Below are 24,377 nucleotides of genomic sequence, written 5' to 3'. Positions count from 1 at the left end.
ACTCCAGTCTGGGGTAAGTAGCATTCTGGTGGACAATAAATGGACTTTGTCAATATGATGAATGGCCAAACTATGAATGAGAAAAACGAATCCTTATTTTTAATAAGGATTTTTTTATTTTATTCAATTGTGATATTCAATAAAATAATTTACAATTGGTCAATGATAGACAGCAAAAATAAGTTGCCCAAATAAACCGTCTCCTTGCAAATTCCCATTCAACCTTGAATAGCAACTTCTACAAGTGCACAGTTCCTCAGAATGTAATGATGCTGGCTCAATCAGTGACTCATTATTTTTATATACTTTGGGTGTGTTATTCAGAAGTCTGAATAACACTTATGGTCCATAAAGATATTAAAAAAGGAGGCTTGGTTATTGACATATATATACAAACACTATAAACGCCAACTACACACACACACTTTACAGACCAATAATGCACATTCACAGACGACTGTTCTCTGTGTGTGTATGTGTGTTTGCGTGTGCGTGCACACACACACACACACACACACACACACAGTATATGGAGTAGGACCCATGCACACTGCACCTTCAAAGCACATCTAAGGGTGCTATGACTAATGTACATACAGTAGTATAGTAGTTATTAGTTGTTCTTACTAGTTGACCTTACTAGTTGTTATTTTTTAAATATTGTTGCTACAGTGTTGAGGAAAATGAGATATATGAGATGTAACAAACCTCTAGTCTTCCTGGAGTCCTGAATACAATGCTGTTCCATAAATATTGTGTTATCTCTTGTACACCCAGGAGCAGTAATTAGAGATCAGAGTAAAGAACAAAAGAGAAGCAACTTTACATGGAGTTCTATGAGTTACAGATGGATGCTGAGTGGATGAATGATAGCTGTATTTATGAATGGATGGACGGACGGACGGACGGACAGTGTGTGTGGCATGGATGCACAGTGTTAAAAGTGTACAAAATATTACCAAATGACATTCGTACGCTCTCCGAGTTACACATGGATAAATGAACAATGAGGATTTTACTGTGTGTCTTCCAGCAACACATAGCCAACTCCAATTCATCTGCTCTTAAAACAGAGTTCAAGTTAAGTGAGCTATCAGAGGCTGTTAAGACAGATCATTAACTGTATGCTTCCATACCAGCCACCGACCATAAACATAAGAGGGTGAAATTGGATGTTGTGTGAGGGCAAGCGAAGATCAGAGACACAATTTTGGTTTTGTCTCGTTGTAGCGAGCGCTAAGATTAATTAGCGCGTCTTTCATTGTGCACAAAGACTCAAACGAGGCAATTCATTAAAGCCTTGTAACCTTTAAAAGTTGAACTCCTCTTTTGAAGCGGTCCGTGTGTGCGTGCGTTATTTGTGTGCACAAGATAGGGCAGAGCAGTTTTATGAATTTGCACATGTGGTTGTTTGTTGTATATGTGCGCATGGGTATGTGTGTGGTTGCCTCGTGCTGTAGTTTGTGTTCCTGAACTTGTGTGTGTGTGTGTGGATAAGAGATAACATTTGCATGTATAGTTGTGTACATGCACACATTTGTGTTTATGTAAGAGGGTTGCTGGGCGATGTACTTTGTGTGTGTGTGTGTGTGTGTGTGTGTGTGTGTGTGTGTGTGCACAGTTGCATGCATGCAACTGTGCGTACGTGTGTGTGTGTGTGTGTGTGTGTGTGTGTGTGTGTGTGTGTGTGTGTGTGTGTGTGTGTGTGTGTGTGTGTGTGTGTGTGTGTGTGTGTGTAGGGGACAGGTGCGGCTCCCAGTGCAGGCTGCCAGTGAGGCGTCAGTTGGAGAGCTTCTGAGGCCTTGTCCCGGAGTTACGAGCCGTGTGTAAAGCAGTAGGCACTTTTATTGGTGGTGGGTTTAAATTAAACTACATTTGTGAATATGAGGCTGAACAAACAACCCACACTCAGTTTCACTCACACACACACTTTGTATGTTCCCATGGTTTAGAAGGGAGAATGACGCATTTGAAAGTGTGCCACAACACAACCCTGCACTTTTTTCCCTCTGCGAGGATACTATGAGAAAGAAAATAAACACTCACCACATAAGATATCATACGCTATTAGTGCTCCTCTAAAAGTATTTCCTCCAGTGATGGTGTATAACAATGTCCTTTAAAATATAATATGTTTCATTTAAGCATGCCAATAGGTGTCAGCATATGCTGGACTTGAAGAAATCTTTCCAAAATGTTCAAACGAAGTTGTTCCAAACAGGCCTGCAGTGGCCCGCCATTGCCCTTTATTTTGTATCTATTTATTCATGTATTTGTTTTTAAATGGTACACATATATAATGGTGACATTTCAGTTTGGTCACAGGCATCTATAATCAGCCTAATGGAGCCTTAACACTCAACGGAGTTAAGTGGCAAAGTGGCTGGGAGACAAGTAGAACTGGTGGGGGCAGAATGTTTACAGGCCAACAGCGCAGCCTAATGTGGTCCACCATTATAATTACATCCAAAAGGCAGACCTTTTTCTCAACAAATTAAAACCCCAAACAAGCCCTGTGAAAAAAAAAGCATGACGGATATCAAGTAAATAAGTGAAACGGTAAAGAGGGTGTGTGTTAACCAAAATCACTCGCATAAAAAGGAGGGAGGGAGAAAAAAAAATCTGCACTTTCAATGGTTCATCTGCCAACTTCGCTAATGCCTCTCCGTCATGTTAAAAACAGACTCTTTATCGGCTCTGGTTTACGAGCGCAAGAGCCATGAGAACTGACTCTTATACATGTACACACACACACACTATGAGAACCCAAGGCAAGAAGTGAGAAAATTGCAAAAGTGCACTTGGTTGGAGAGAAAGAAGGAAAAGTACACCAAATTAAAGTAAATTCCGTTTAGGGATTTCACCATAATGCCGTGCAATTTGTGATTAAAGTTATTATGGCTTTGAGCGGTTCGCTAGCGATGCCTGATCACTGACCACTAGGCAGACCCTCATCATCATCATTATCATCATCGCCATCATCATCATTGGAAATTGCTCTATTCCGTAGGGGGGTAGCTGGGCTGGTCAATGGCAGGAGGCAGGGCAGCGAGGGAACTTCAGCCATTCACGATCAATCCCTGCACTGACCCAATGAGACTCATCCTGGATAGAAGGAGGCTAATAATGATCTCCAATTAGACCGGTTAGCAAGATAGGAGCATGCGCGCGTGCACACACACACACTCTCTCATTCTACACACACACACACACAACCCTAAAGTGCAGAAACTGTCATTCATATAGACAGAATGCTAATTCCACTTTAGATGAGTGACATTGTGTATGGGGCTTGCGCCACATTTGATGGACAGAGACTTTCAGTAAGACTCATACACCAGCTGACTGTTGGCCTGCAAATACACACACACACACACACACACACACACACACAGAGCAGATGACACAGGGGCCGAGCAGGGAGGGCCAGTCACCCAGCTGCTGTGGGTCTGCTTCCATCTGGAGTCCAGGCTAGCCCCCCCTTCCCACTACCAGCACCATCATACACACACACACCTCCCTCCCAGCCCCTTCCATCACTCTCCACTGCCACATCGCCCTCTCTCCAGCCTCTGCATGTGTCACCAGGACCCCTCAGTGAAGGGGCTTGTTATGCTAATCTAGACTTTGGAATCATCTCTCTCTCCCTCTCTAGTGCTGGTTAGCCATCAACATTGACAGCCTGACCCCCCCCCCCAGACCCCCACTCCACACACAGCCCTTCCAATGACACTCGCAGCTCCCATTCCTTAACTAGATGTCGGCGAGTCACGGCCGATCACCAGCGAGTTGCTAAAGAATCCCAAGTCTACTGATCTGAATAATGGCGTTTGGAGACTGGATTAGTTTGGCCTGTGGTGCTTTCCTCTATGCGCTCTCCCTTAATGACCAGACAGACCAGGCTCTGAAGGCCTAAGGAAGCAGTAGAACCATGGGTCAGACGGCACTGCCCTGCAAAGCCAATGAAGAACAACTGTGTGAGAACAAGACGAGGTCTAATAAGGGCATGGGTTTCATGTGAAACCTTGACTTCCTGTGGCCAGTCTATGATGCCGGTCAAATCAAACCTCCATTGACTTCCAGTATAAAAATGCAGTTTTAAAAAGTTAAACATTTCAAAAAGTATGAAATATCTGTGAAAAATATTTGTGTTCTTACCTCTGTGGCCTGTTGCCGGCGTGCACAAGAAATGTGATTGTGATCGGTTTAGTGGTTTGCGAGATTAGCCACACACACACACACACACACACACACACGAAGAGACCCTCTTCTAGTCAGTTGTTCTCAACCTATTTTGGCGGGTTCCCAGATGATTTGCTTAAAGTGCAAAAGAGTATACATGGTACAGTATCTGCACATTTCTAAAGTAAAAACGTAGCATTAAGACTTTTTTAGTACCTCTGACATTAATCTTCATTGCATCAAAAGGTAATCAACAAACTATACTTCAGAAATGGGCCATTGGCCAAATTGTCAAATATTACCTAAGAAAGATGCAAAAAAAATTGAAAATAGCTGATCTACAAGCTCACAACGCCAAGCTTGTAGATCAGTTATTTTCACAATATTTATCTGTGGAACAGAGTCAAACACAATGTAATGCCTCAACTCCTACAATTCCAAGTGCTTGTCAGGGTGGGGGGTCCCCAGTTCACATTATGATTATTTTGGGGGGTCACGGCCTGAAAAGGTTGCGAACCAGTGTTCTACATCAGGGGTTTTCAACCGGTGGTCCGCGGAGGTATTGCAGGTGGTCCCTGGCCATGCATAAAAAAAACGAAAAAAAAACGTTTTTTTATTATTTTATTTTTTTACTTTTAATAACTTACAGGAGTTCTTAATGTATTGTATGTGTGATATGAAATGTGAGCTTACCATAACCACAGTAATCCTTAATCATATTCCATCATATTCAAACAAAATCACTGTATTTTATTAGATATTATATTGATATTATAGCTATTTTCTCCAGCTCCCTGTGGTGCATGAACCCCCCACCATTATTGTGTGGGGTGGGTCTATGATGGACCCACCACGCACAATAGTGGTGGTCCCCAGGTTGCTCTTAGTCAGGATGGTGGTCCCTGGGTCAAAATCAGTTGAAAACCCCTGTTCTAGATTGTTCACCCCATAGGACCCACTCCACTAAAAAACACGTAACAAAGTTTATCTCTGGTCATGCCAATGGAATACGCCATCACGAACTGAAGCCTTAAAAATGCCCCCAAAATGACAGAACTAAGTGGAACGGGCTGCAGCCTGAACGGACCGAGAGAATCACTAAGCGATGAACCGACTTGCACAGGTCTTTGGTGTTAACAGGCCCCTAGAGGCTGGAGGATGACGTTGATGCTGTCAGCAAATAACACAGTGCCGTTCTGGGGCCCAGTTGATGTGGAGTGGATATGATTAGGGTCGTCTTGAGAGTGTGCCCAACGGTTACTTAGCCAAGCATTTACAAGCCGTCCCCACGCATACGACATTAGCCCAAACTCCCATGGTCCCACCAGCTCTGGAAGCGGCCCTGTCACAGCACTCTTTCATTCGTACCGATAGCCCAACTTTCCCAGCCTTGGGAGAAACACAATGAAAGGTTTGGGTTTTTTTCTTTTCTTTTAAAAGGCCTTTTTAAAGCCATCGTCCGTTAGCGCTGTGGCAGCCCACCACGGGCTGACAGACACAGACGCAAGCATTCTGGGTAATTACTGCTAACGACCCCGCTGCTCGTTAGCCAGAGCTCCTATTTTTGCCATCGCCGTGCCAACACCCCAAGTCTGTGACGTAAGAGGCCGTTTTGTTGTGGGTCGCCTTTGCATGCGGACACTTTTAACAACACCAGACAGTGGTGCAAGTGTGTGTGAGAACAAATGTTAGTGTGTGTGTGTGTGTGTGTGTGTGTGTGTGTGTGTGTCACAAGTGTCTATGGGAATGTAACTGTCTGTGTACGTCACTGTGAGTGCAAAGTAACAGCTTACAACTCTGTGTGTGTGTGTGTGTGTGTGTGTGTGTGTGTGTGTGTGTGTGTGTGTGTGTGTGTGTGTGTGTGTGTGTGACACACACACACACACACACGACACAGCTGGGTCATGCAGGGCCACAGCCAAGAGACTGGTCAGTGTAGGGGAGAAACCATGAGCAGTATTCAGCCTCTCATGGGCAGAGAGAGCGAGAGGAACATGGATGAAAGAGCTTTTTTGATTGTCGCTTTTTTAACAGGGTTATTATGCCACGATTCAGACCCCAGGGGAGACTGCCAAACCCCTAGTGACGCACATGATACACACACACACACACACACACACACTTCTGTGAGAAGCGCTAGAGCACCATCTCACATGCCCCACACATCAGACAGGATTACGTTTTATATCAGACAAAAATATATTAATTCAAAATAAAAACAATAACGGTACCCACAAAAAGAACAGGCTGTGTGTGTGTATGCCATGTATCTAGTAGTAACTAACTCCCAATATGCCCTGTATCTACTAATATTCCCCTTTAGTTGTTGTTGGGGTATTAGCCAAGTTCATTTGCACATACATGGATTTTGTGCTCTGCATTTAACCCATCCGAAACACATAATCATGAAGGTGTAATGTGTTTTTCCCAGTTTAAATCTGCTGCACCGATTAAGCAAAGCTCGGAAACTGAACCAGAACCGGACATGGAAATGGGTTATCTCCAGGAAACCAGGGACTACAGAAACAGTTAGTCTATTGAACAGCGCCCGGGGAGCAGTTGGGTTCAGGGTCTTGCTCAAGGACACTTCTGACACTAAGCCGAGAAAGAGCTTCGGGAGCGAACCACCCGGGAACATTACGGTTCCCACTCGGCCGCTCTATCTCCCTGAGCCACTGAACCAACACTACCAACACACCATGTCGACTGTAACGTTTCCAATGTAATGAGCGACATGGAATTTCTGTCAAGCATGTCATTATATGTTTATGTGTTGACACTGCGCCAGTTCCCTTTTTCAAGGTGAAACATTATGGCGGATTTGAAGCGTTGTCAGCTTGTAGATCTGTCTTTTCAGTGTGTGACAGTGGCGCGCAACAAAGTATAATACAGGCTTTAGTGTGTTTTAACTAAGTTACATTGATTGAGCTAATAAACCATTGGGAAAGCGTGCAGATATGTGTTTGCAAACAAAGTCAAAAGCTGTGTCAGTCAGAAAGGCTGAACTGAAGTGACCCATATACTGTTCTCTCACACACACACACAGACACAGTCACACACAGTCACACAGTCACACACACACACACACACACACACACACGGGTAGAGTGCCATCTCCTGGTGGGAACATTTTTTTTTTTTTTTTTTTTACTTCTATTGATCCCCATGAGGAAATTAATTCACTGCATTTGACCCGTCGTAACTAAATGACATTAGGAGCAGTGAGTGGACACTGGGCAGCCACCTGGCGGCACTCGGGGGAACAGCTCAGTTGTCTTGCTCATGGACACTTCCTTCTGACAGAAAACCAGGAGGAGCTGGAGAACGAACCGGGGATCTCACTGTACGTTTCCCAGACGGCAACCATATCCCCTGAGCCACTACCGTCTTCAACTCTTCTCATGGTAAGATTGTGTGTGTGTGTGTGTGTGTGGTGGTGGGGGGTATGGAAAAGCAAATAGAAAGCAAGCAAAATTCTAACAGTGGTGGAAAAAGTACTCAAATGTTTTACTTAAGTAAAAGTATCAATACTGCAATGTAGAAGTACTCTGTCACAAGTAAAAGTCAGGAATTCAAAATGACAGTAAAAGTACAAAAGTATTGGTATCAAAATGTACTTACAATACCAAAAGTAAAAGTGCTAAAATGTTTGAAAATAGCAGATCTACAAGCTTGTGAGCTTGTAGATCGTCTATTTTCAAAAAGCCAACGTATAAATTAAGGCTAAAGTGGTTAATGTATGTTTTATGATGTAATCATTTATATCTGCAAAGTAACTAAAGTTTTCAAATAATTATAGTGTAGTAAAAGTACAATATTTGCTTCCGAGATGTAGTGGAGTAGAAGTAAAAGTATAGACAATTGGAAATACTCCAGGTAAAGTAAAAGTACCTCAAAATTGTACTTAAGTACAGTACTTGAGTAAATGTACTTAGTTACTTTACACCACTGGATTCTAATAGCCGTTTGTAAAATTTCCATGGAGTTGACCCGTGTACAACCCCCGAAAACTACTCCCTTGACCTCTCTGCTCTACAAGTTCAGCTTAGCTTATCGGGGGGCCGGACCATTTTCATCCCTGTGCTGGGGGGGGTTTCGGGTGGGCCTGAAATGTGCTGGTGTGGGTGGGTGTGTGTGTGTGTTAAGAGACAGAGACAGAAAGACTACTGCCTGCCTTGATGCTTAGAGGTGGGTTATATGTGCCGTGTGTGTTCTGTGGGCGTCTGCGGGGCGAGCCACACAGGCCAGAGGTAGCAGGTAAATCATTGGTCATCTCAGGATAGTAAAACGAGGCTTAGCTAAGAGCTAGGGAAGGAAGAACCTTCACACGGGACTGCACACACTAACTACGCACTGTCTACAGTATGTAAACAGTGTGTGAGCGTGTGTGTGTGTGTGTGTGTGTGTGTGTGTGTGTGTGTGTGTGTGTGTGTACCCGCCAGGGGGGGAGTTACAGGCCTCTGATCTCACAGACTACACACAGGTCTGCGTTGCAGACGCCAGCCAGTAAACACACCCAGTCTGTAGGCCAAATCTATGCGTCTGTTATGTACAGTATAGTGTGAGAGGGAGGTAACAGTGGTGTCTAATCTGTAGGACTTAAAGGGATAGTTCACCCCCAAAATGACTTTTTTTCCTATTGATTACTTAGTCACCCCATGGAGACTGGAATTCATGGATTTTGGGGGGTTTTGTCGCATTCGTAAGCCAATAATTTGATGAGCGGCAGCGGTTCCGGTAGGAGACACAAAGAGTCTCTTTTGTGTCTCCTACCGGAACCGCTGCCTACCAGTCTGCTGGTCATCAAATGATTGGCTTAGGAATGCGACAAAAACTAAACAATATCCATGAATCCATGGGGTGACTAATCGATAGAATTTTTTTTTTGGGTGAACTATCCCTTTAAACTTTGTGCAACAGAGAACAAACAGGATCTATTAGTTGCGACTGTAAGATTTTGTCAGCAACACATACGTCATTATTTGGATGGAGCTTAGTTTTATGTGTGTGTGTCCATGCAGCGCTGCACCCTTGGGTTGGTCTCAGCAGAGAGAGAGAGAGAGAGAGAGAGAGAGACACAGAGGTTCACTGTGACACATCTCCCTCTCTTCTTATCTCCCCCCCGCTCTCTATCCCCCCCTCCCCTGCCCTCCACTCCATGTGAGGGCAGTTTCTCTCCTCTTTATGACTCTTTATCTAACATGAAAGGCACTGACACGGGATACCCGCCATTACGGCTCCATCAACATGAAAAGCCCTGACACGGAGGTTCTCCGCCGCGGCTCAGCCCATTAAAGGGCGACTGGCGATCCTGTGCTCTGTCAAGTGGCCGTCACACACAGACAGGGCCGACATAATGAGGACTTAAAACCTTAACCTTGTCTTAAGACCCCCGGTCAAAAAAATGGCAATAAAAAGCCCAGAGAAGGGCACCTACTAGACTGGTCCTGCTGGGCTAATTACAACCCACGTCCGAGCTGCCAATCGGTATTGTCCGAGAGTTTAGATGCACAGAAAGAGTGTAGGGCAAGCTGAGAAGCATGGGGTCGAGGTCACGGGGCCAAGTCTCTCTGTATCGATGCGCTAGTTGGGTTTTCTTTCCGCTCATCTCCCTCACATATAATGACCACCCAGTGGTGCAACTCATTAGGAAGAAAATGAACCTGAGGCAACGCAGCAGTCGCCAAACTGTAGCGTTTTCTCCACAGACATAGCCTACATCTGCAATATCACTTAGCACTCACTGTGATTTATTACGACTACAACAGCACTGCAGTGAGAGCAGCTACTGACCTATAGCCAAAACTGAGTTACTGAGCAGTGAGGTGTATATATAGCTATAGTATTAAAAAAAAGAGTTACAGCACATATACAGTAGTTGGCATCACTGCTGTTGATGCCAGCTAGCTTCACGGGTAGTAAACTACCAGTCAACTGGTGTTAATGTTTTTTGATCGATCAAGAACACCACAAACAAAAAGAGTACATTTTTAACCCATTAAGACCTGAGGCCGATTCTACGAATGCCTTCTAAATCAGTAGTTTGCGCACTTTCAAGATTTTTCAAAAATGTTAAAAAATATCAGGCATGCTCGCAGCGCGGCACGAAGTATATCTGCTATTCTCTTCTTTTTTTTTCAACAATATGTTTATTTATTTTCCTTTCTTTTCACAAAATATTTCAACATTATATTACAAACACAACAGAAAACAAAAATGGACAATTACATTAAATCATACAAGACAATCAATGAAAAAACAAAAACAAAAGAAAGACATACATTGGCATCAGCACTACTCCTCTCCAGACTCTTCCATTAAATGCGGCAGATTATTGTTTTCCATATACTGTATAAAACGACCCCACACCTCCTGAAACATCTCTTGTTTGTCCTTAAGTATGTATGTGATTTTTTCTAGAGGTAGGCATAAAGACAGTTCCCTGAACCACTGTGCAATGCTTGGTCTATCCGGGCCTCTTCCAGGTCAATGCAATTACTCTTTTAGCTTGTAAAAGACAAATATCTATGAATATTCTCTCACTGCGCTTTATTCTTTGTCCAACTGGATAGAGGCCTAGCAGAAAGAACTTAGGTTCTGGTACAATGTTAATTAAAAGTATCCTTTGTATTTCCTGCCCTATCTGCTATTTTCTAATAGCAGATATATATTTTAGATTAAAAAAAATCTAAAATAACACGGATGCTTTCCCGGTTTTAATGGGTTAAAGAGTAATAAATCCTTTCAGAAATCAGAAGTAGGTATAAGTAGGGTAGGGATCCGGAAAACGGAGGAGCCGGATCCAACACTGAGGAACCAGAATCGGTTCCATCACATTTGGAACCGTTTCTGGAGCCGGTTTATCACACTGTCAGAGCAGGTCTGCTATACAATTGCAATACCGGTGGTTCTCAAACGTTTTAACCCATTCAATCCGGGAACGCATCTGTGTCACTTCAGATTTCTTTGGCTATTCAAAAATAGCCGAGCCGAGTGCCGCGCTATGAGCTTGTAGATCTGCTATTTTTGAAAAGAAAATCGTGAAAATGTGTGCAAATCTTGGAATGTAAATTTTTAACTCAAATCTTTGCTTCTGGGGGTCCCTGGAACAAAATATTTTGAGATGGGGGTCCGCGGCCAAATACATATAATTTTGAGGGCCCTTGACATAAACTGTTAGGATTTAGAAGACTTTTGTAAATACGTTCCCGGTCTTAACACATTAACTGCCAAGACCGTAGTCCTACGGGCCGTTAAATCCAACTGTTAAGCGCCGAGACCGTAGCCCTACGGGCTGCGGTCTTTTCGCGCATGCGCGGTCCGGGTGCACTTTCGGAATTTTTTTGATCCACTTCCGTTTCCGGTTTGATGACAGGAAATAGAATTATTTGGGATCCGGTTTTGACGCTCACGCCCGCTCCCATTCTACAGACGAAACTGAAACTCAATTCTCTTCCTGTAGTTTTTTCTCCTCGCATTTCACTGTTTAACGTAATCCGCTCTAACTCAAACATGGATGCCCCGTTTGACACGTGGTTTTCACTGGGAGATACAGGGAGATCGCGCGGATGTAAACAGACCGTGTAGCGCTCAATCTTAAGGATTTTAACAAGATCTATGGCGACATGAAAAAAACAAAAAAACAACAAAAACACCTTGGCACTGGTGAGTACATTATGAGATTAGCCCTTGGCAGTGGATGTGTTAATGGGTTAAGGAACCGGAATGGTTAAAATCCTAAAAGGATCCGAACCCTATCCACCAGCCCATTGTGTGGCTGAGAGCTCTTACCTCCTGACACCGGAGCATCCATGAACACGGCCCCCATCTTCTCGGCGGCGACAGCCATCTCCCTGGAGACGGCGGGATCAATGGTGGAGGAGTCGATGAGCAGCGTTCCCTTCTTCACCTTCCTGAGGACAGAAACACACAACCAGAACGCTGAATGTTAATAAAATACAACCGACTTCACACTGAGACCTGTACTCTCTTGGGTCCTCAAGTTGAAGTTGATCAGTCGGACGGTTCTCGAGATACGTGGAGGACAGATACACACACGCACACACATTTCGTGAATTTATAGTAGGATTTATAGTAGGATGGGCACTGCACCAAGTACTGCACCGGGTACCCTCACAACGGCTACCACGGTGATTATTACATAACCGAAGGGGCATGCGTTTCCTATCACAACAGGCATTGGGTTAGTTATTAGGGCTGGGGCGGTATGGATTTGTAGTTATCTCGGTAATAAATCACTGTTTACCGACGGTATGGTGGTACCTCCACAAAAACTTTTTTGAACGAAATAAAAAATAAAAAATAATAATAATTGCGGTTATGAACTTGACACCGCGGTATGCATTACACAACCACGGTATTGCGGTTATTGCACCCAGCCCTAGTAGTTATACCAAAATAACAAGTGAAAACATAAAAGAGGACCCAGAGAATAATCAGACAGACTGTCCTACAGAACTGTCTTTAAGTAAGTGGTTTAAGAGATGTTACTGATAAGGGCCGGGTTTTCCCAATAAGGAACTACTTAGGGAGTTAAAGGGGTAGTTCACCCCCAAATTAACTTTTTTTCTATGGATTACTCACCCCATGGAGCCTTGAATTCATGGATATTTTTTTGTTTTTGTCGCATTCCTTCCTTTATTATTTGATTATAATAAATTTAGCCCCATTGATTCCGGTAGGAGACACAAATGCATTTGTGTCTCCTACCGGAATCAATGGGGACAAATTTATTATAATCAAATAATAAAGGAAGGAATGCGACAAAAACAAAAAAATATCCATGAATTCAAGGCTCCAGGTGGTGAGGAATACATAGAAAAAAAGTTATTTTGGGGGTGAACTACCCCTTTAAGAAGGGTCCCTCTAGAACCTGAACTATGAAGGAAAGGTCAGAAAATTCCAATTTTTTAAAAAGGGACACTTTATTGGGTCATTTTTTATTTTTTTTTATTTTTTTACATTCCTTTGTATCATTTATTTGTTGTATCATATTTGATACAAGGGGTATTAAAAGGGGTATTTCAAGTCGGTTTTACTGCCTCCCCCTGGCCAGCCAAGGCGCCTGATGGAGGGGAAAGGAACTGGTTGGAATAACGTGTTCCTTCCACGCGCTACGTCCAACCAGGGAAACTCTCCCCTGTCAGGTGACAAGAAGGTCAGTTAGCTCTCATGCATTGAAGGAGGCATGAGCTCGGCCCTGGCCTCCCTAGGTTGGCAGAGGGAGTGTAGTGCCCAGGATTACATAGAGATTGGCACTGGGTGTAAAAAATAGGGTTACAAATCGTGGGATAAAAATTTGAAAACAAAAATAAAATCATGTCGGTTTTAACATTACAAAAACAAAAAAAAACATTTATTTTAGACCTGTAGTATCAAATATGATACAAATCGTAAAGGACTATAGACCTGTTGTATCAAATATGATACAAACACTTTTGACATCATAAAAAACAAACTCAAATGCTAAATTTTGAGAGCTCATAAGTGCATTCAAGTTATCCAACACTTATTTCAAAATATTAGTAAAGATATACTAGGAAAACGTACCCGAACTGCTTAAAAAATCATTGTTTGTTAGTAGTGCATCAACCTCTCCTGTTTAGTTGATGGCAGCCATTTTGGGTCAGACCACCTGAGGCTCTGTAACTACCTGCAGTGCAAATGGTATGGTCCAGGGGGAAGTGGGGATGTGTCAGATATGATACAACAGGTTCTTGGTCCAAGTATTCATTACACTGATTTATTAAAAAATCAGTGTAATGTGTGTATCATATATGATACGTTTGGCGTTATAGGGCTCCTGTAAAGTTATGGGTATTTCCCAAACGCGCTCTCATGCCCTCTTACCACATCGCTAAGAAGGCTCTGTAAGAAGCACACAGGTAGACGAATCTTGGCTTGGTTTCAAAACCAAATTCATTCAAATTTTGGACAGTGTGGCTCCCATGAAAACCATCAGGGTCAAAACCCGCCCGGTACCATGGATGAATTCGGACATCCTTACTGCCATGAAGGTCAGAAACAAAAAGTGTTCTGAGCTTCATAAAGGTAGGATCAAACTCGCCAGGTGTTTTAACAAAGGTCTCGAATCCCACGTAGCTAAACTTGAAAAAGAAAGAAACAAGCTAAGAAACAAGGTTAATGGCATGCTCGAATTAGCAGAAAAAAGCTTCATCGATGACAAAATTGAGGAAAATAAAAGCAAACCACGAGAGCTTTGGAAGCTATTCAACAACCTACTAGGCTGCAGCAAGAAATTGAAAACCAGGTTTACAAACATAAGCCTCAAGGTGAATGACACTCATCACATCCAAACATGAAGTGAGTAAAATCCTCAACATATTCTTCACGACCATAACCTCAGATTTGGTTGAAAAACTACCCCCTCACTCTGGGTGCTATGGTGAAGACCATGTTGACTCATTTTACGAAAAACAGGGTGTACGCAAAGATGATTTTAAACTCCCCTGTGAAAACAGAAGAGGTGTTTAAAAAATTGAGTGCTCTTCATCAACACAAAGCCACAGGCCTCGACAATATCCCCGCCAAATTTCTAAAAGACTCGGCCGCCTCCATTGCTCCAATCATTACCCACATAATAAACCTCTCCATCATACAGGGACGGGTCCCTAACGATTTCAAAAAAGCAAGGGTGACCCCTCTGTACAAAAAAGGAAACAAATTAGACCCTGGCAACTACCGCCCTATTTCTATTCTTAGCTCCATCTCGAAAGTCATGGAAAAAATAGTCTATGAACAGGTCGATAAGTATCTTGCCGAAAAAAATCTAATCTACAAATTCCAATCTGGTTTCAGAACAAACCACTCCACTGACACATGCCTTCTCTATTTGAACGACTCTATCAAACAAGATGTCGACAAGGGCAAATATTGCGGCATGGTCATGCTGGACCTCCAGAAGGCCTTTGACACCGTCAATCACCCAATTATGATCAATAAGCTCAAAGCAATAGGTTTTGATGATACGTCAGTGAACTGGATGAGATCCTACCTGGAAGGGAGGGAGCAAGTGGTGGAAGTAAACGGCACCCAGTCCCCCCCCCTCCCTGTGACTTGTGGTGACCCACAAGGAAGTATACTAGGACCTTTACTGTTCCTGATATATGTGAATGACATGTCATCGGCCTGCGACTGCAAGCTGTTCCTGTTCGCAGATGACTCGGCCCTGCTAGTCTCGGACAGGGACAGGCTGCAGGTTGAGAAAACTCTCAGCTCCGAACTCAACAAGATCTGCATCTGGCTCTCTGACAACAAACTTTCATTACACCTGGGTAAAACTGAATCCATCCTCTTTGGGTCCAGTCCTAACCTTAGCAAGGCAGAGAGTTTCACGATCAAAGTGGGTGATGATGTCATCAAAAGAAAGGATGAAATTACCTACCTGGGCTCCATCTTGGAGGCAAACCTCTCTGGTAACAAAAACGCAGAAAAAGTGATCAAAAATGTCAACCAAACAACACGCTATTTGTGGAGGATTGATCGCCTAGTCAGTAAGAATACTCTGAAGATTCTTGCAGGGGCCCTCATTCAAGGTCATTATGATTATGCATGCACTTCATGGTATCACAACACCTCCAAGGCCTAAAAAACAAGGCTCCAAACATCCCAAAACAAACTTGTAAGGCTACTTCTTGGCCTCAATCACAGAACCCATCTAACCCCTGCTCATTTTGCTAGGATTGGATGGCTTAGGGTTGAGGACAGAGTACAGCAACTTGCTATGGGCCTGGTCTTCAAGATACACCACAACATTGGGATCCCCCTGTATTTGTCAAAATACTTCCAAAATGTTAATGCAGTCCATGATCATAACACCAGAGGCAGCTCCACGGATCATGTTCAACCCAGATTTGGCTCAACTAAGGGTATGAACTCGTTCTCATGCTATTCAACAAAAATGTGGAATGCCCTACCAAAAGGAGTAAAGGAGTGTAAAACCCTACTCACTTTCAAAACTGCCCTAAAGATACACCTTCAGGAGGCTGCAATTAGAAAATGGCCCCTGTCAAAGTCTTAACCTACCCCCCCCCACCCCCCCCCCTCCTTCATTTTCCTCTTTTGTATATATATATATATATTTTTTTTTTTCTCTCGTCATACCAGTAACCTGAAAGCTGATTGTATGACATTCTGTATAGTAGTGTGTATATCTGCCTGCCTCTTATATTTCATCATGATTTGTGTGCATGGGGTTCTCATCTTAAACAAGCTTAGTGCTTAATGAGGGTTTCCAGTTTAGTAGACCTTGTATTGTGAATTTGTACTTCCATGTACTGTTATGTACTGTCATGTACTATTCTCATGTCTTTCTAAATAAACTACATCAATCAATCAATCAAAGCATCTTAACCGGAGCTGTCCAATCAATCGATGCCAGACTAACTGATTGTTCCACACAAGTACATGCTTGCAAATTAAGTTTTACAAGTGGGATTGTACTCGCTCCATGAATAAAATAAAGCTGAAAATTAACAAGCTTTAGCACTGTTGGTAACTGTGACTTTCTCTATGACTTCCTCTTTCTATATCAATGTACAGTAGGCTATAATATGAACCTACAGTATAGATACACATAAGTACAAGGCATGACACTATGTGCTGTCTTGTGTTGGGTTTATGTTGTTTTGTGCGGTGTATGTTAAATACAAACTTTAATGAAAAAAAAAGAAAATTAACAACGCGAAGGGAATTGAGGTGCCCGAATGCAATTATAATTACATAAATATTATTGCAGGCAGAATCCACACTTCGAGCTCTCCCCTGCTGTTCTATAATATTATGTCCCTTTAATTTGCTGTGTGTGCAACAGGTCTCTTCATTTAACTTTCAAACAGGGGATTTATGGTGGTGGTGAACTCTTTAATATATTACAGTACTTATTGAAACAATGTTCCAATGCCATCTGGCCGTGGTTATAAACGGGCTAAACATCACATACTGTAGCAACAAATATAAAACTAATATATATATATAAATCTTTATCTATCATAGATCTATCTACATATTGTATTATCATCTGTTTTTCCAGGACAGGCTTCAGACATGCCTCCTGCAGGAGACTATCTGAACCCATTCACTAAGTCGCTCCAGGTGCTCTTTAAAACTGCTTCTTATGAAAGATCTACTTTGGCTAAGAAGGCTTTTGGGAAACCTGTTTACTTCTTAAGAAGACTCTTTAAGAAGTACTTCAAGTACTTCTTAAAACGCTTTGGGAAAATGTAATTGTCTACAACAGAGGAAAAGGAAGTGAAGAGAAGAAAGGAGCCTGGGGGAGGAGAGTAAGAGACAGAGCTCACGACAGAGAGGCGGGCTTACTTGAGGATGCCATTGGGGCCTGTGTACGCCTCGATGACGTTGGGACTGGACGGGAGCATGGTGATGATGCGGTCCGCCTTCTCTGCTACCTCTGCTGGGGAGTCCACAACCTGGGCATCACAAAATGTAATAAAACATAAGCATAGATGGAAGAGGAAAAACTAAATGAACCATACCGTACAAATAATTTGCCGCCTCTTGAACCTCAAAATTATTACTCAAACGTATTATTCGACCTACCAAAAGGCATCATTACTGACACTGACAGTGGATGGCATAGATTTGAATGTGTATGTGAAAGGGAGGGACAATATTATAAAGTACAGTGAGCAGGTCATTATAGGAAATTAAACCCCAACATGGCAAAGCAGGACTGATGTTAACCCATTTAGACCTGAGGCCGATTCTAAAAACGCCTTCGAAATCCTGACCTAGGTTTTCTGAAAAACGTCATAAATATTTATTAAAAAAAATTAGAAAACATTATTATGTTGCTATATACTGTACATAGTAACCCAAAATGGGTTCCCGTCTTGAAAGGTATAGTTACAAATAGGGGTTCCAGCCCTAAATGGGTTAAGTAGACTTAATTTGCACAGCTACTTGTGGACAACATCAATACAAGTCGCTTTGGATAAAAGCGTCTGCTAAATGACTGTAATGTAATGTAATGTAATACAAAATATTGATTTCAACGCATCGCAAAGTCAAGCATCATGAGCTTGGTGTCGCTTCACAATGCGGATAATATGTGCTTGTAGATCGTCAGTACCCGTTGTCAAGAGAACTTGGAGACCAGTCTATGACGGCAGTACTATGATGTCAGGCAGTCTACTTCGTCAGTAATCTATGATGTCAGCACTGTGTCTGTCTGTCCATAGATATCAGTGATATCAGCTTGTAGATCGTCAGTACCCGTTGTCAGAGACCTTGGATACCTAACTATGACGTCAGTATTGTGATGTCAGTACAATGAAGTTAGCATTGTGTGTCTGTCTATAATATCTGTGAGGGTGAAGTAGGCACAAAGTATTTTGAGGTCAACACTGGCATTAGTGCTGTCAATTTCAATTTAGGCATTCAGCAGACGCTCTTACAGTATCTAGAGCAACTTACAATGAGCAAGGTAATTAATCACATACATAGAATGTAGAGAAGAGAGACTGTGCTGTGACGTCAGGCATGACCCTGACCCATATTTGGGCATAATCCGGGCACACAGACTGACACCTACACACAACTTCAACTTTATAGGTTGAAAGGTTTCTGTTTCCATAGCAGCGTAAACAGAGGTCTGTTATATAGAACAGCGGTCTTCTGAGAAATCAGGCACTGTACTTTACATTACAGGAGTACAGAAACAGGACAATTCTCAAATTTAAAACTGTGGTTCTAAAAGCTATGAATGACTTTGCAGTTCTCAACACCGGGCAGAAAATGCCTCTCATTGGACTTGGAACATGGAAAAGTGAGCCAGGCAAGGTGAAGCAAGCAGTTACCTGGGCGTTGCAAGCTGGATATCGTCACATTGACTGTGCTGCCATCTACAGCAATGAGGCTGAGATTGGAGAAGCGCTACAGGAGATGCTAGGCCCTGACAAGGCCCTGAGACGAGAGGATGTGTTCATCACATCCAAGCTGTGGAACACACAGCATCATCCAGAAGATGTGGAGCCATCACTTCTGAAAACCCTGAAGGATCTGAAGCTGGAGTATCTGGACCTGTACCTCATCCACTGGCCCTATGCCTTCCAACGTGGAGAGGTTCCTTTCCCCAGAAAAGAAGACGGCACAATGCTTTATGACAAAATCGACTACAAGGAGACCTGGGCCGCCATGGAGAAACTGGTGGGGAAGGGTCTTGTCCGAGCCATTGGCCTGTCAAACTTCAACAGTCGGCAGATAGATGATGTTCTCTCTGCTGCCAGCATCAAACCCACTGTCCTTCAGGTAGAGGGCCATCCATACTTGGCCCAGGCAGAGCTGCAGGCTCATTGCCAGGACAGGGGCTTGGTAATGACGGCCTACAGCCCCCTGGGCTCTCCTGACAGAGCATGGAAACATCCGGATGAGCCTGTCCTACTTGACGAGCCAGTGGTAGCCACCCTGGCAGACAAATACAGCAAGTCCTCTGCTCAGATTATCCTGAGGTGGCTGACACAGCGAGGGGTAGTGACGATCCCCAAAAGTGTAACCGAGTCCCGCATCAAAGAGAACATACAGGTGTTTGACTTCACTCTTGAAGCCGAGGAGATGAAAAGTGTAACAGAGTTGAATAACGGCTGGCGCTACATTGTACCAATGATCCAAGTGGAAGGAAAGCAGGTACCCAGGGATGCTGGACATCCACACTACCCCTTCAATGACCCTTACTGATGAGTTCCACACCGCCACCTTGATCACATACCCTTTATTCACAAAACTGAAACATTTAAAATATGCAATGATTACTGCTAGTACGGTGTGGCTCTGTAAGATGGTCTATCCGTCTATGAGTGGGTCTGTATTGCGTGTTTGTCTGTCTGTGTGTCCAGAGCTAATCTTTGCACACCGCTGCTGGACCGATCGGCGCCAAACTTTGGATGCAGGCTCCCAGTCAGCCACAGAAGTACCTCCACATTTTTTTTTCAACATGCGTTTTATACAGTGCCCAAGATCCTCATTGGAGCCACTCTATTCCCATGTGGATCCCGAGATCCACATGATTCAAACTTGTTTTTATATACAAACGTTTGTGTTACTTCCCACTGCAAGTGCTTTATGACCACTGGACCCATTTGTGAACTACAGCACTGTGTGTGAATACAAATATTTACAATTATACACAAAAAAAGAGTGGTCTGCTCTGCTGACCTCAGAGCGCTTGATTTGACCAATCGAGTATTCAACCAAGTCTCAATATGCATAATCCTTCCATCTCTGCAACCTCCCTGTCACTAGGTTGGTAGAAATGTAATATTCTTAATCCAGTAGCCTACCTGTGCACCTATATCTTGCAGTTCCTTGCAGGACTCAGGGAAGACGTCCGTGGCAATGACAGGGTAACCATTTTTCAGGAGGTTTGTGGCCATGGGAGTGCCCATGTTTCCCAACCCAATAAACCCCACTGGCGTCTTCGAGGCCATTGATCGACTCGACACTAGAAAAGAAAGAGGAGTTGAAAGGAAAGAAACAGAAGGAGTAAGGCAGAGACTTAGGCCACATTGTAATATCCAGAGATTATGACAACCTAGTTAATCGGTTGTCATTAACTAGATAAGTTAAGGGTAAGTTATTAACTAGAAAAAGTGGAAAACCTATAACCTACCTGAAAAGTCAGGTAGGTTATAGGTTTAGGTTATTGTGGGCCAGCAATGTTCGGAATTCGGCAAACAGGATGGAATCTGAATAAACGGACAGTTCCGTCTTGATTATAGAGATAATGTATACCGAATTACCGATTACAGAGTTTCACGTCGATCGGGCCAATGGTGCCGGAGATTAGCTGTAATTCATACAGTGTGGGTATGATACTGCCTGTTCAGGCTCCACTACTTTGTTTTATGATGTCATATCACCATTGTAACATCCGTGACTCACACATTTTGTCCACAACATGAAGCCCTAAACCATGCCTACCAAGCCTATAATACTACATTCAAATGCCCATCTCAGTTTCACTTCCTCTGCTGTGCCCCCGTGCCCCACAGCCCGTTTGCTGTTACTCTGGAGAACCCACAAGTGATTCAAAAGGACACAGATCTTTGTGACCATTATCGACCGAGGCCCAGATGGCGAGAAATTAAGTTCAGCCTTTGATAGACGGTAAGTATCACTAGGTGTGTTTACAGTGCGTTCACTAAACAGAACAAAGATCAGATTTAAGTTGATGGTTCAGTTCAACCATTAACATATTTGACCCCAGGGTTACTTGCCAATAATTACTAATACACTGAACTTAAATTTCGACTGCACATAAATGTTCAATAAGCTACTTTTTCACGTCTGGTCAAATGCAACACAATTCCCTCTAATTTAATTGACCTCTGACTGTGGAGTACATAATTTGTGGTTATCTACTGAAACAAATTGCCAGCGCTGTGGTCCAGTCTGTTCCTACACAGATAGCTCCGCCAGGAACCAGACAATTTTACCAGATTCCACAGACAGCAGACTGTAAGCCAGTCAGACAGACAGACAGACAGACAGACAGACAGCAAGCATAGCTTTCTTATGCCTGGACAGGTTTGCCTTCTACCTTTAATTCACTGACAGACAATTTGTCTGGTTCCCAAATATGTGTGTTCTCTCTATTGGCTTAACCCATTAAGACCTGAGGCCGATTCTACAAATGCTTTCTAGATCAGTACAGTAGTTCTCAAACTTTTCGTGTCAAGGTCAATTGATATATATTTGGCCGCAGACCTCCCATCTGAAAATGTTTTGTGCCAGGGACCCCCCAGAAGAGAAAAATTCAAACACTTTCAACATGTCCAAAAATAGTGTGCCGTGCTATGAGCTTGTACATCTGCTATTTTTGAATAGCCAGTGTGGTTTTAATGGGTTAAAAACTGCTGTGATCTATAAGCCCCTCCACATTCCAGGTATTTCTCTCTACACAGAGCCTATACTTTGACTCACGTACTCAGATCAGTATCAGTCCCTCTCCCAGAACACACTGTGCACACTGCTGTACAAGCAGGTGATCTTTGGACATGTTGTTATTGTTCAGAGACCATTACTGTTAAACATCAACACTGTCAGCGAGGGGGTGGGTTTAGAGATCCTCTATTTATTGCTCATACTGTTAATACCGGTAGATCTTAATAATTTGCTAATGCTGATGGGTTGAGGCGCTTAAATTAATGAGTGCACTTGATATAATTGTGTAAACTTCAGACATTTTGTATAATAATTAACAGTAGGTTGGACATTCCTTGATGTTTACCCTTCCCACAGTGAAAAGCACTGAAATATCAAAACTACTTGCCATGAGAAAAGCTAAATGTACAATTCACTGTGGAATTATAGGCAGAAAGGCATGAATGGTGGCAAGATGTCGTGGAGTTTGTGTAACGTCACAGTTACAGTTCAAGAATTAAAAGTAGTAAAGCAGGTTGGTAGTTGGTGGGTGCAATGGTTATGGTGCACAATGCTCCAAGTAGTCCAGATTGTCTGTACTCTGCAGCAATTATTAGGCCAGTTGTGCTCAAAGTGGGGTCCAGGGACCATATCTCAGAGTTATGGGGGTCCTTGAAATTAAAAGGTTTGAGAACCACTGTATTAGGCTAATATGGTATGTTTTAAATGTTCATTACTGGTCATCATTTGCGTCCATTTTAAGCATATATTGAGCATACTGTGCAAAGCTAAAGGATGTGTGTGTGTGTGTGTGTGTGTGTGTGTGTGTGTGTGTGTGTGTGTGTGTGTGTGTGTGTGTGTGTGTGTCGCTCTGCAGGAGGCTAACCAGCTAGCTCACACAACACTACAACAGTGGTGAGAGAGGAGGCCCGTTTCTTTGGCATTTTTCGCCATTTCATTTCCCGAGAACGCAAAAACAACACTGGACACAGAGAAGTATAAAATACTTTACCGCCGGCCAGGTCGACATGTTTGCTCCACCTTAGAAATAAATTCCGAGAGCCCCTGAACAAGGAGGCAGCCATGCTTCTTTCCCCTTGACCTCAGCAGCCACAGTGACAGCTGTCACAGCCCTGGAAGTGAAACCGGACGCTGTGGGATAGATCTCATAGCCTGGAAGGACGCTGCCGTGCTGTGATTGGCTACTTGGTCGACAGACAACCGCTGGTTGGTTTTGCTTGACGACAACGTAGCCAATCACAGCGTGCCTGTCGCTCCAGCCTATGTGATCGAATTTGGTGTTTCCCAGAGGCGGGACATCCTGTGTTGTTTTTGTCCAACTGTAATGTGTGTGGGTGTGTGTGTGTGCGGTACAAAATAATGTAGCGGCGGTAATGATTGACTGTCACTGTGTATACTGGTTGGAATACAGCAGTGGTCAATACAGAAAACAATGCCAACAATAATAATGCGGCAAGAATGGTTACAGACAGCTTTCTCCCCACCACTCTATCTTATTAGAATGGAAGTGAATATTTCGTTTCTCCCCATTTTTTTGCACGGACTACAAATGTTTGCAGTTTGTAGTGAGAGGCAACTGATTTATGATTGTGTTGTGTATCAGTTTCTGTCAAGCACCGAAAATAGCCGATCTATGAGCTCACAACTTGTTGCAGTGTGTGTTGCAACATGATGTGAGAGGTAGAGTGACTGCTTGGTGGCTTGCATATTTCAGTCACTATATCACCCTTTATTCTAGACATTCATAGTGGCCATTTGTGTGTGAGCATCACAAACACACACATTTCACATGAAAAAGAAAAACAACAACCCAAATCTGAAATGTAGATGGTCATTGTACAGTATATCCTAAATAAAACACACTAGCCTATTGATAATTGGTACATTGACCAGTAGTTAGATATCATCTCTTCATAATGGGCATGTAGCTACAGTATATGAGGTTTTGATATTGAGAGAAGCATTTTATTTATTGTTTATTTGCACATTCAAAAACAACACATTTGTAACAACAGCATAAAATTGGGCAGGTGAGATTTACTGTAGAAAACCCTGTGGGGTTTATAATGTTAATCTGCACCTCATTTAACAACAAAAATACAAAGTAATCAGAACATTTTAAAGGAAACATAAATTAGCATCCCTTTTCAGCATCCTCAGATTTCACATTAAAAATAAATTAAAAAAAAACCAAATCTGAAATGTAGATGCTCATTATATATATCATAAATAAAACACACTAGCCTATTGTTAAT

General features: G+C 42.9%; 2 protein-coding genes across 2 annotated transcripts in view; one reads left to right on the top strand and one right to left on the bottom strand.

Moving 5' to 3' along the window:
• The window catches only part of hibadha (3-hydroxyisobutyrate dehydrogenase a), a 44,945-nt gene extending 21,720 nt beyond the window's left edge, over positions 1-23,225 (bottom strand). Inside the window, exons 1-4 of the mRNA XM_080442277.1 lie at positions 23,114-23,225; positions 20,520-20,680; positions 17,542-17,651; positions 11,974-12,095 (exon numbers count right to left, since the gene is read on the bottom strand). Coding sequence (XP_080298403.1) covers positions 11,974-12,095; positions 17,542-17,651; positions 20,520-20,680; positions 23,114-23,186 — 466 coding nt within the window. The 5' untranslated portion in view covers positions 23,187-23,225. The remainder of the gene's footprint in view (positions 1-11,973; positions 12,096-17,541; positions 17,652-20,519; positions 20,681-23,113) is intronic.
• LOC308095424 (aldo-keto reductase family 1 member A1-B-like) lies at positions 18,931-19,917 on the top strand (the record flags this gene model as incomplete). The annotated part of the gene is made up of 1 exon (XM_080442483.1): positions 18,931-19,917. Exon 1 carries the CDS (start codon positions 18,943-18,945, stop codon positions 19,915-19,917), a length of 975 nt encoding a protein of 324 aa, XP_080298609.1. The 5' UTR covers positions 18,931-18,942.
• Positions 23,226-24,377: the final 1,152 nt, after the last annotated feature.

Source organism: Gymnoscopelus braueri, assembly GCF_963280865.1.
Source record: "Gymnoscopelus braueri genome assembly, chromosome: 11".
NCBI lineage: Eukaryota > Metazoa > Chordata > Actinopteri > Myctophiformes > Myctophidae > Gymnoscopelus > Gymnoscopelus braueri.
Note: the sequence above shows the minus strand (reverse complement) of the source record. Positions and strands in the feature narration are given on the sequence as shown.